Consider the following 12320-nt stretch of genomic DNA (forward strand, 5'->3'; position numbering starts at 1 on the left):
TGACAGCAAAACAGTTTAAAAAAAACAAATATTTATGCTTTGGACAAAGAGGAAGTGCTCGACTCTCAGTCAATGTTGTGTGCAATTAGCATGCATCATACTTCATGTGCCCTTGCTTTATGGGTGTATCACTTCAGTCATTCTGGTTGGAAAAAAATTACATGGATGGAAATGTGGCAGCCCTGTGCATGGGTAATAATCAACAAAATGTCTCATGGGCTGTACTTAGAACTCCTAGGTTGCATGTTGTCCACCACTGCACAAGAAGTTCAACGTCATCCAGGACAAAGCAGCATGTATGATTGCTACCCCTCCCACAAACATTCACTCCCTCCGCCAGATCTACAAGATGCACTTCAGAAACTCACCAAGGTACCTTAGGCAACACCTTCCAAATCCACAACCACTACCATCCAGGATAAGAAACCATCTAGATTTCCCTCACCATCCTGGCTTGGAAATATATCACCGTTCCTTCACTGTCATTGGGTTAAAATCCTGGAACTCCCTCCCTAACAGCACAGTGTACCTACACCTCAGGATCTGCAGCAGATCAAGGCAACTCACCACTCAAGGACAATTAGGGATGGGCAATAAGTGCTGACCTGGCCAGTGATGCCCACATGCTGTAAATTAATAAAGTGAGGAAGTGATGTACCCAAGATTGAAAGAATGTCAATAGTGGCAGTAAAACAAAATAATCAAGTTGGCAGATCTTCTGCTTTTTCTGACTAAGTCGATGCTCCACGAAGCACACGTTCTACAGGTTGTGGGGAAACATGCCAAAAATGCAAATCGGCAGATATAGCACATGGCATCTGGTTTCCATGTTTTGAATAAAGCCACAGGATTCATTCTGATCTGAAGCTAGCTAATTTATTATTAACCGCAATCATATTATGCAGGAGTGAAATTATGATGCAATTATAATGTACAAATGAGGGCAACTGCTGAAGACAGTCAACTTTCATTCTATAACCTTCTGGTCTCTGACAGCAACCAAAAATAATGCATGTTTTAGAGGGACAGTCCCAATAAATCAGTTGTCAGGACCAATCTCAATCTTTTGGAGGTATGTGATGCAGTTGAGTTCAGTCATGTCCCATAAATACATGAGGATTGCTCAAATATGTCTGTATAATGTCCAAGGGTATGAGCATTTTCCATCTTTTGGCAAGATATAAGGATTGTTTCATCTTCTTAGGAACTAAAAACGGTTAGAGTAATGTGTGTAATGTACATGACTCAATATCGTTAAAATGGTTGGAAGAAACGCAAGAAAGTTCTGAGGTGGTATAATGAATCTCAAAAACTAGGTTTTATTTTTCATAAAGTACAGTAGTTTTGAAAGTACAACAGTTTTGGCAAAGTGAAACAACACATTATAAAGAAACTAGAAAAAAATCTGCAAACCTCTGCAACTTGGGGCGTAACTGCAAATTGCAGATGCTCAGAGATGGCACAGTCATCTGTGAATTCCATTGATCTGCATACATAGTGACTATTATCTTCCATATTTTCAAAATTTATATTCCTCATGGGCTGGTAAAACAATTAGAGGATAAATTTGTTTCAATAAGAATTTTATCATCATAATTTTCAAAAATACATCTAAAGTTTCCACCTACATGATAAAACTACTATTTTCAAATCTAGCTTTTGTAATTCTTAATATCAACAGTACAAACATTTATCAGCTGTATTTATAACAGGTTGCATTTTATGCTCTTGAATTTTATGATTATGAAAATTATGCTCTCCCCCATGTGGGTTTGGAGGTGGGGGGTATTTAATCAGTCAGGTGTTGGATGGAGACCCTGCCACCTTCCCACCTGTACCTGGATTAAGTCCTTGGTTGGAAAGCCGTGGACAGCCTTTTCATTGCCCCACCAATTAGGTCCTTAATGGGTGAATTGGGGCAGAAAAGGAAACTCCTCCTTCTACTGCTGATATTAACCCATTGGAAGGTGGGCCTGTTGCCACATGGAGAGCACAACATGTAAACCTGTGGAGGTGCTTGTGATCTCCTGAGGAAATGTCTGTGGAGAGCCACACCCTGCCATTGCTACTGAAACCGCCCCTCCCCCCCACCGCACACAATCTCCACCCCGCAAAACCATTAGTGTCACCACTCAACTCTGGTCTCAGTCGTCTATGATCCTGGTTCTCAGTGGCCATTGTTCTGCCAATAGCCATTGCCTCCCACATGGCATCTCTGAACACCTGGATCCAGAACAAGTTCAAAGCCCACTAGTGGCCTGTTAACTACTTGACAGACTCAATTTGGCAGGCCTTCTAAAGAGTAGGTAGTACGGGTCCCCCCACAATGATGACAAGATCTCACAGGTAATAAGCTGATAAATAAGTTAATAAATACTCTTCCAAAATATAATATCCTGTTCCTTGAAGGATGACACCCAGATATTAATCCATTAATTTCACCCTCTGGGTAATCACCTCCAAAAAACTAAAGTACTGAAATCAGTAACTAAGTTTTCCTATTGGAAAATAGTAAGAGTAGAGATTGGAATTCAAACTCAAATTTAATCCAAGTTTTTTTTTTGAAAAGTGAAATCCAAATTAAATATATGCTTTTTAAATTGAGCAGCAATATGTTTACTTTTATTTATAAGAACTGAATGTCATTGTGTTAAGTTGCAAATGATAATCTTAGAGCTTAGAAAGCTCCTTGAGTTTGGGAGGGGGTGTAGAATAAAGGATGCAGAGTCTTAGTATAGCAGTTAGTTTGTAGAGTTGAGTTTGTTTCAATCACTCTCCTGACATGGGAATTAAAGAGCAGACGAAAGAACCTAGCAATTTCAGCTTTTGCATGCATTTCCTTTTTGATGCAAATCACTAAATATTCTAGGTTGATTTAAATTGTGTGAAGTTGATAAAAATTGCAACTCAATCAAATTTGCAACAGTGATTCTTCTGTCGATTAGGGAGCTGTACATACAGATTATGCATCTACCCCTACTCTTCCTCATTTTTGTAGAAATGAATTCGGCAAGTGCTGGCTTTCATCATTTCTCCTTCAAAATGCAAGCGCGTCTCTGAACATGCACGTGGAGACCTCAAATTGAGGAGCAGTTACCTCAAGTCTTAAATTTGCAGAGAGGTCTTTCCTTCCAAAAATGGTGACACGCATATTTTCTTTAAAAGTTGATTTTTTTAAAATGTAATTATCATATTTGCATAATAACCAAAATTAAATTGCTTTGATTAGTTTACGAAATTTGAAAAACGGATATCTTACCTTCAGTTCCCCCAAAGGCGTCAAGGGCATATTATGCTCATCATTGCAAGAGAATAAGCGTACAGGTTTGCCGTGGTTCTTTTTGTGCAACAGTAGCAGATAGGCAGCTGTTATTTTATCATATTTCCACTAAACAGAAAAATATGGAGCTAAATTTAACACAGAGTAAAAATGTACTCCATTTGAGCAAGTCATAGCTTTTAATGGCACAGTTCTTGAATATTACCTTAGACTTTTCCTTTTGAGAAACCAAGTCAAAGGGTCAGTAACTGTCATGCAGATCAAAGTTGAAAAGATTAAAAAAGTGTGATAAAATAGGAAGGAGAGAGTCAATGACAACTAAAATCTGTCTTTACAAGCCTATAGATTGCAAGATGATGGAGAGCTTGAAGTGTAAAGATTTTTAATCTTATCAGCTATAGGAAAGGATACATTAAGGGAATCAAGAGACAAACCTGGTTTTAACTGCGGCTGAAGAAACATCCTAGTGCACTCAGAACTTAGAAGAAAGGATTACTAGATGAACAATGAAGATCATAACTTTGGAATTTATACATTTTGTGAAGAATAGAAAGGTTCTCTCAGGAGCAGAGGTCTTTGAAGTTCAGTGAGAAGGTCCAACAGATTTTACATTCTTCCTCACTGAAGAATGAAACTTGTGGCCAGTACATCAGAATGGGCTGTAGAAGGAAGTTATTTTTAGATCACTATCAATTGTAGCATTAGAACTGCAGACCTAGAACAATTTACTGAGGAAGTCAGTATCAGGTTTTTGCAAGGGACCAACAACTGAACGAGCAGAAAAAGGCACTTTTTCAACATAGCATAATTAGCAGTGATGTTCTAAAAGTCACAAGCAAAGATAAAGTTAACTTACATTTCATGCAAAATGAGGAGATATTTTGGAAAAAGAGAGGAACATCAGGTATGACTGAAGCAAAATCCAGCATTAGCTTTAATACAAGAGAAAGTGTGACATGCAAAACCTTCCATATTAGCTATAATAACATTACCTACTTTAGTTTACAGACCAAGGGTCACCAATAGCAAAAGAAAACCGTTAGATAAGGGAAAAATGTCAAAAAAATTCTCAAAATCCTCAGTGAGGAAGGATGTAGTGGCATTTGAGGCAGTTCAGAAGATGCTCACTAAATTGATTCCATAGATGAGGAGCTTGTTTTATGAAAAGTGATTGGGCAGTTTAGACCTCTACTCTCTAGGGTTTTGAAGAATAAAAGGAGATCTAATTGAGGTGTATATGGTGATAAAAGGTATAGACAAAGTAGACATGGAGCAGATGTTTTTTCTTGTGTGGCAACTTAGAACAAGATGTCATAGTCTTAGAATAAGGGGTAGCAGATTTAAAAGAGATGAGGGGAAACTGCTTCTCTCATAGGATTGTGAATCTGTGCAGTGTATGCTGGGACATCAAGTAAATTTGAAGAGATAACTGGTTTTTCACTAGTAACGGGTTGAAAGGTTATGGAGAATGGGAGGTCAAGACGAAGTCAGAAAAGTAGAGTTGAGGCCGAGATGAGATCATCCATGATCATATTGAATGGCGGAGCAAGCTGAGGGATGAATTGCTTACACTCCTACTCCTAGTTCTTATGTTAAGACCATTCCAATAAAATTTTTGGAAGTCACTTAACACTTTATCACACTTCTGATCAGCTGGTAATCGATTTACCATTAAATACAATAGAAGCAATTTGATCAAAACATCTAATTGGGAGCCATCATGCCCAAATTAACTGATCATTTTGTGCTATCTTCTGACATACTGGTATTTGTGTTAGTTCTGCGTTTCAGTTCAGCATGCAAATAAAGCTAGGCCTAAGTATCCGATAGCAATTCTCCTGCTTATTCCATAGGTAGGATTTACCATCTAATTGAACCAATAAAGCTGAGCCTTAAGGCATCAAGGGAAATTGATGCTGAACTTCTGTCTCCTTAAGCCAGATGTTTCTTATTGCATTCTCCTGAAATTACTTCTACTGTCATGCAGCCCATCTGAACCTTCATTTACATTGGAAATGACAACTGAATTTTGAAATTAACATGTTTTCATTAATTTAAAAACTGTAGCTAGAAAGGTCTAAAAATGTCTCAAATTGAATGTAGACCTCGGATGGATTTGTTTTTACAAAGGCACATCTGCAATAGCTATCAGTTAACACACAAGCCAGAGTAGGATTTGAAAATGTTCACCCACCCAACAGTGCTTAAGTAGCAGAAAGTATCCCAACTAAAGCTATACCTCAACATCTTAGTTTGAGGACCAGGGACAAGTATTTGGTTAGGAATGGCACCAAACACTAAAGGATACATATCCTTGAACATCTAACATTGTGGTACTTGTGCAGTTGAAAGTATGGAAGTGACATTCCAAGAAATGGAACCAATAGGTTAATGATTAACATCTATGACAAGATGCAAATTAGTTATACAAGGTGGAATTTTGATATATTTATTCTTAGGCAAACCCAAGAGAGGTTATTGTGCAGATCATAACACTCTCCATGTGCAATGACAAAGCTGCTATTTTGAAGTCCCATTCTCCAGCCTATACCAGCTCTCAACCTCACACTGTTGGGCAGCATTTTGATTTTTTTAAAAACTTGCTCAAGGAATCTGGGCATCACTAGCATCAATCTCGCACCCACCCCCCCACCCCCATTATTGTTATTAAGCAAAATAGATTTTAAAAGTAACAATTCTAAAGAATGGAAAATCTCCAGGACCAGATGGTTTCTGCCCCAGTGTTTTACAGGAAATAGGCATGATAACTGCAAATGCCCAAACTATGATCAAAGCTCCCTTGATTGGGAATCCATAACTTTAGATTGGGAACATTTTACTCCGTTATATTGGAAAGATGAGATGGAAGCCAGGAATAATAGACCTGTAAACCTTGAATCAATTCTGGCAAATTTCTGGAGTTTATAATTATGAATGGGAATGACTTAACACTTTAAATTTCCAGTTGACCAGAGTAGGCCAGCACGGATTTAGAAGGCTAGGTCATGTCTGACAAAACTGTTAGAATTTTTTCAAGAGGGGAACAGGGAAATATCTATGAATGTTATTCGTAGAAAACATTTGATAAAGTTTTTCATAAGGACTGTTGGCTAAAGTTGAAGCCCATGGAATTGAAAGCAAATTATGGAACTGGTTAGATAACTGGCTAAGGCACTGGAGATTTGTGATAATGGAAGGTACCCTAACTGGCAGGACATGACTAGTAGTTTCCTGCAAGGATCTTTCAATCACCTCTCGAGGTGCTGAATGATCTTTTGTCTGGGTATATTGCACTTTGGAGACCAGAGGGGGTCTGAAATAGCAAAGAGTCAGGTTACTGATGTAGAGTGTGCGCCTACTCTTTATAAATTTTGTACTTAAAAATATAAAATAATTTGAATTTTTAGTAAATACACCAAAAGAGGAATTTGGTGCTTAAAATTAGAATCATCTGATAATTTGAATTAAGTGATCTTTCAACAGATAGTAAATGAGGCTGGTTTCAGTATGGGTTTGCCAAAAATATAGTTGGAGTAGAATTGTAAATGGTCATTGTATCATGAAACTGCATTGAGGCAATTAACGTACCACAGTAATACTGAGTGATTGCATAGAAATCAGTTTGGAGTAGAGGCAATTACATTTCAAAAATCTGCATTGGCAAATACAAAACCAATATTAGAATGAATCAATATAATTAACAAATGCAAACAAACTTTCAATACTATGGAAGGAGTTCTCTATAGCTAACCCAGAATGATTAGCAAAACATGAAATGGAGCTTTGATTGCTGCATAAATAAATGAAACAAATATGTGATAACTGAAGATAAAGCCCACTGTTCCTTGCTAAAAATGCAAAATTAAAACTCGGTTTTACCTGAAGTGGCTAGTAACCAGCTTCCTACATTAGACATGCTGTTCACTGACAGTAAAACATGATCATTTGAAATTTCACTATGAAACAACATTGTGTCAAAACAAAAAGTCCTCCCTTAATATTGAACACAACGTAAAAACATTGGCAAGAATAGACTGACTATAGCACGAAAGATCAGTCAGTACAGAATGGTTGTATTAGGACTCTAAATATCCAAGGCAACACAGGGGATCATTTAGTTCACAAACAAGGATTATTAATCTTGAATGCAGATTTTTACCTCTGTCACCAAATTGGACATACTCTTTTTTGAACGTTTGAAGAACACAGACAACTCCGTGATGCAGTCCTCATCGAGATGGCCAGTCTGCAATTAAAACATTCAGAGAAGCAAAGAAGACGAATTTACTGCAGCAGGCACTGTTTAAAGTGTGTAATGACTGAAAACATTAATACAATTCATAATAGCCAGCAGATTATTAAAACATTGCTTCTTAGCAAAATTTACAGGTTGATTGCTCAATATACCTAGCTGGTACACTTAAAGAGTTGTACATTTACTTGTAACACATTCATTCTTTCAAAGTGGTAAAAACAGGTTGAAGCTGTAAAAACAATTGCACATAGATCCTAGGAGAGAATAAATAGAAAAGTAAAGAGATAATTAAAAAAGTATACAAGCCTGTGGCAGTTAGAACATGGCTTCTAGTTTTGAGTGCTCTACCTTTAAAAATGAGGCAAAGAAAATAGTGGACGATAGAAAGATTAAACTATGAAAATATTGTAGTTATGATTGAAACAGAGAAACTTGGGTTCCCTTTCACTAGAATCGAGGTTAACAGCAGATTGACATAAAACTTAGAGGTTTTATTGAGGTAATTCGGAAAAATTTCCACTAATTGGTGAGCTGAGAACAACAAATTGTGTTAATATAATAGCTTTATTTAATATAGAAAAATATCCTGGGGCACTTCAAAGTAAAGTAAATGGCAGAAATTGAACAGAGGGAGAGTTGGGAACTTCTTTATTCAGAGGATTGGTTAGAATACGGAATGCCCAACAACAGTGGGAGAAGCAAAATCCATAGCAGCTTTAAAAGTTATTAAAAAATTGTAAAAATGTATGTTGAAGACAGGAGAATGAAACAAAATGGAGGTAGTACTTTTCAAGAGCCAATGCAGGCATAATGAACAGAATAGCTTTCACAAGATTCCTTAATTCTATGACTTTCTCACTTATTTTAATTTTGAGTTGATCAAGAACAAGTTTGTGTCTGAGAAAACTGATCACTCAGCACTCATCTTTCCATCCCAACCATTTCACTTTACTGATTGTTGCTTTTCAAAAATTTTTTCTTCAATAAGCTGGTATTGGTGCTGACATCACAATATCACAGCGTTCATATCATATTGCTGGAAATTACAACCAGGGTTGGGAACACTACACAAATTCTTTAGTTAGACTCCTATAGATAATATTGCTCTGATGACTATTCACTAGACATTAAGGACAAAAGAGTCCCAAGGCTCATTGAAAGGATTTTTTTAAAAAAGTTTCATGGATTATATTTGTAGGTTTGTTAAGGAATAAATCTACATTTTCAATGCATCTCTCCCAGTTTGTCCACTGAAATTTGCACTGGCTAGTCCTATTCTTCGTGGCTCTTGTGATGCGAATTGCAGTGCACTACCAAGCGTCATAGTTCCACAGGAGCAGGGTGAAAGTGACATTTTCCTTGGCGTGTTTCTGGGGTGCACAATTTATTTTCCACAGCAGCTGGAAGTTTCTTTTCATACAGTTGTTGCTTATACCATCTGTTTTGTCATTAACTATTCTTTGTTTCTTTCACATTCCCAGGATCTGAGATCGTTTTAAAATTATGGATGCTTTTTCAGGTCATCTCTTGCTTCTTTAATTGTACATGTCTTTCTTTTCTGACAAATAAAGCTCTAAGGCAAATAAACCAGTTCTGTGGAGCAATTTCATTTTGAACACCTCCAACTGATCTCTTTAAGCCATTAACAGATTTTCTTAGTTTACAGTTTCTGTATAGTTCCTGTCTCATTCCACTGAAGTCAATCTTAATCTAGAATTTTATTAGCTATTCCACTTTCTCCTTTCAAACTAACTTGAATTCATTCAGATATTGTGCTGCCATCAAGATAAATGTTCAATCATCGTGGGTTATTACCTATGTGAAGTTAGTTTGCAGATCAGCTATGATCTCATTGAATGGAAGCTTAGGAGAGAGTGACTAAATTACCCACTTCTTTGTTTACTCATTGCTATAGTGGTTTTTTTTAATTCATTCATGGGACATGGGCATCACTGGTTTATCAGCACTTATTGCCCATCCCTAATTACCCTTGTTGAACAGGCAGTTGAGAGTCAACCATATTCTAAATTGCTTTAAGGAAACTTCAGTATCTTGGATACACAAAACCAATTTATTTCAACAGGAGGAGAGAAATAATTTATTTCAAATTCAGTCACAATGTTATTTAAGCTCCACTAGCAGAGCTAAAACACTCATGTGGTTGCAGGATTACAAATAATTATACAATTACAAAATGGTAAACTAATTTACAATCCTCATTCATTATACTAGTCCCCACTGGCCAGTGAATCTTTGAAATACAAATGCAAGGGAAATGAACAGCTTAAAGTAATCAAGTACTTCAGTGAACTTGAAGCTTGATGTTAGTTTACATGAAAACTGTTATGTTTTGAAATGGCAAGTGCTCCTTCCAGTGGCAGAAAAAGGTAACTTCAATAATCTGGAAAATGAAGTCTGCAAAATATTACCGTACCCATTTTGTGCCAGTAAAGATGTGCTTCCCACCCGTCTCTAAAGCATTAATTCAGTACTACAATATTAAGGTAATGCTTGATTCTTGGGACTGGGAAGTGTTTTGGTTGGGGGCGGGGGGGGGGGGGGGGTGGTTGCGTGGAAAGAGTACATTTGTGTACATTCAACTGTTATAAGAACATAAGAAATAGGAGCAGGAGTAGGCCATCAAGCCCTTCGAGCCTGCCCCGCCATTCAATAAGATCATGGCTGATCTGAAGTGGCTCAGTTCCACTTTCCCACTCTCTCCCCGAAACCCTTAATTCCCCTATCAGAAACCTATCTACCCGTGACTTAAATGTATTTAGCAAGGTAGCCTCCACCACTTCAACGGGCAGAGAATTCCAGAGATTCACCACCCTTTGACTGAAGAAGTTCCTCCTCAACTCCGATCTAAACTGCCCCCCCGCCATATCTTGAGGCTGTGTCCTCTAGTCCTGCTATCCTTTCTAAGTGGGAAGAATCTCTCTACCACTACCCTATCCATCCCCTTCAATATCTTATATGTCTCTATAAGATCCCCCCTCATCCTTCTAAACTCCGAGTACAGACCCAGTGTATTTAGTCTCTCTTCATAGGCCAACCCCCTCATCTCCGGTATCAACCTAGTGAACCTCCTCTGCACTCCCTTCAAGGCCAAAATATCCTTCTGCAAGTGCGGCGACCAAAACTGCACACAATACTCCAGCTGCGGCCTCACCAGTACCCTGTACAGTTGCAGTAAGACCTCCCTATTTTTATATTCTACCCCCTCACTATAAAGGCCAACATTCTATTTGCCTTCTTGATCACCTGCTGCACCTGCAGACTGGGTTTTTGCGACTCGTGTACAAGGACCCCCAGGTCCCTCTGCACCGTTGCAGCTTTTCGCCTTTTAAATAATAATCCCTCCTACTATTATTTCTGCCAAAGCGTATAACCTTACACTTGCTAACATTATACTCCATCTGCCAGGTCCTCGCTCAGCCTATCCAGATCTCTCTGCAGACTTTCCACACCCTCCACGCAATTTGCTTTTCCACTCATCTTCATGTCATCAGCAAATTTTGTCACCCTACACTCAGCCCCCTCCTCCAGATCATCTATATGAATGGTAAACAGTTGAGGCCCCAGCACCAATCCCTGCGGCACTCCACTAGTCACCAACTGCCAACCAGAATAGCACCCATTGATACCAACTCTTTGCTTCCTATTAGGCAACCAATCCTCTATCCATGCTAACACCTTACCCCCAACTCCGTGCACTCTAAACTTCCGTAGCAACCTTTTGTGAGGCACCTTATCAAACGCCTTTTGGAAATCTAAAAACACAACATCCACCGGTTCCCCTCTGTCTACCACACTAGTCACATCCTCATAGAGATCCAATAAATTCGTCAAACACAACTGCCCCTTAACGAATCTGTGCTGCGTCTGCTCGATCAAACCATTCTTTTCTAGGTGCCTCGCTATTTCTTCTTTGATGATGGATTCTCGCATTTTTCCAACTACAGACTTTAAACTAACCGGCCTATAATTCCCTGCCTTTTGTCTGCTACCTTTTTTAAACAGCGGCGTAACATTAGCTGTTTTCCAATCTTCCGGCACTTTCCTGGAGCCCAGTGAATTTTGATAAATAATTATTAAGACATCCACTATCACCTCTGCCATTTCTTTCAGAACCCTGGGATGCATTCCATCCGGTCCTGGGGACTTGTCCATCTTCAGTCGCATTAGTCCATCAAGCACTACCTCTCTAGTGACGGTCATCGCATTTAGGCCCTCATCTCCTACCATCCTTCTATCTTTAATATCCGGCAAACTATTCGCGTCCTCCTCCATGAAGACCGAGGCAAAAAAACTTATTTAAAGCCTCAGCCATTTCCTCATCACCCACCACTAAATCCCACCTCTCATCCTCCAAGGGTCCAACATTCACTCTAGCCAGCCTCCTCTTCTTTATATATTTGTAAAAGCTTCTACTATCATTTTTTATATTTAGTGCTAGTTTAGCTTCATAGTCTATCTTTCCTTTCTTTATCACCTTCTTAGTCATTCTTTGTTGATTTTTAAATCTATCTCAATCTCCTATTCGCCCACTATTTTTAGCCACTCTGAACACATAAGCTTTTAATTTAATACTCTCCTTTATTTCGTTCGATAACCATGGCCGGTTGTCCCTTCTCCTTTAGTTATTGACTAAATGTATAATGATTACAGATTTATTTCTGATTCTGTAAAATTTCAAACTAGTCAAGCCGTTTGGGAAAGTTCATTTGGTGTCAGAATAACTGGACAACATTTATAGGCCATATTGTGATTTATAGCAGGAAG

The 12320-nt window shown here is 38.3% G+C and overlaps 1 protein-coding gene across 1 annotated transcript in view; it reads right to left on the bottom strand.

Moving 5' to 3' along the window:
* The window catches only part of melk (maternal embryonic leucine zipper kinase), a 101687-nt gene that overhangs the window by 33916 nt on the left and 55451 nt on the right, over nt 1-12320 (bottom strand). The window contains exons 11-13 of the mRNA XM_080189650.1: nt 7440-7526; nt 3260-3388; nt 1414-1542 (exon numbers count right to left, since the gene is read on the bottom strand). Of these exons, the coding sequence (XP_080045776.1) occupies nt 1414-1542; nt 3260-3388; nt 7440-7526 (345 nt within the window). The remainder of the gene's footprint in view (nt 1-1413; nt 1543-3259; nt 3389-7439; nt 7527-12320) is intronic.

Source organism: Carcharhinus amblyrhynchos, chromosome 5 (genome assembly GCF_965287045.1).
Source record: "Carcharhinus amblyrhynchos chromosome 5, sCarAmb.v2.hapA, whole genome shotgun sequence".
Taxonomy (NCBI): Eukaryota; Metazoa; Chordata; class Chondrichthyes; order Carcharhiniformes; family Carcharhinidae; genus Carcharhinus; species Carcharhinus amblyrhynchos.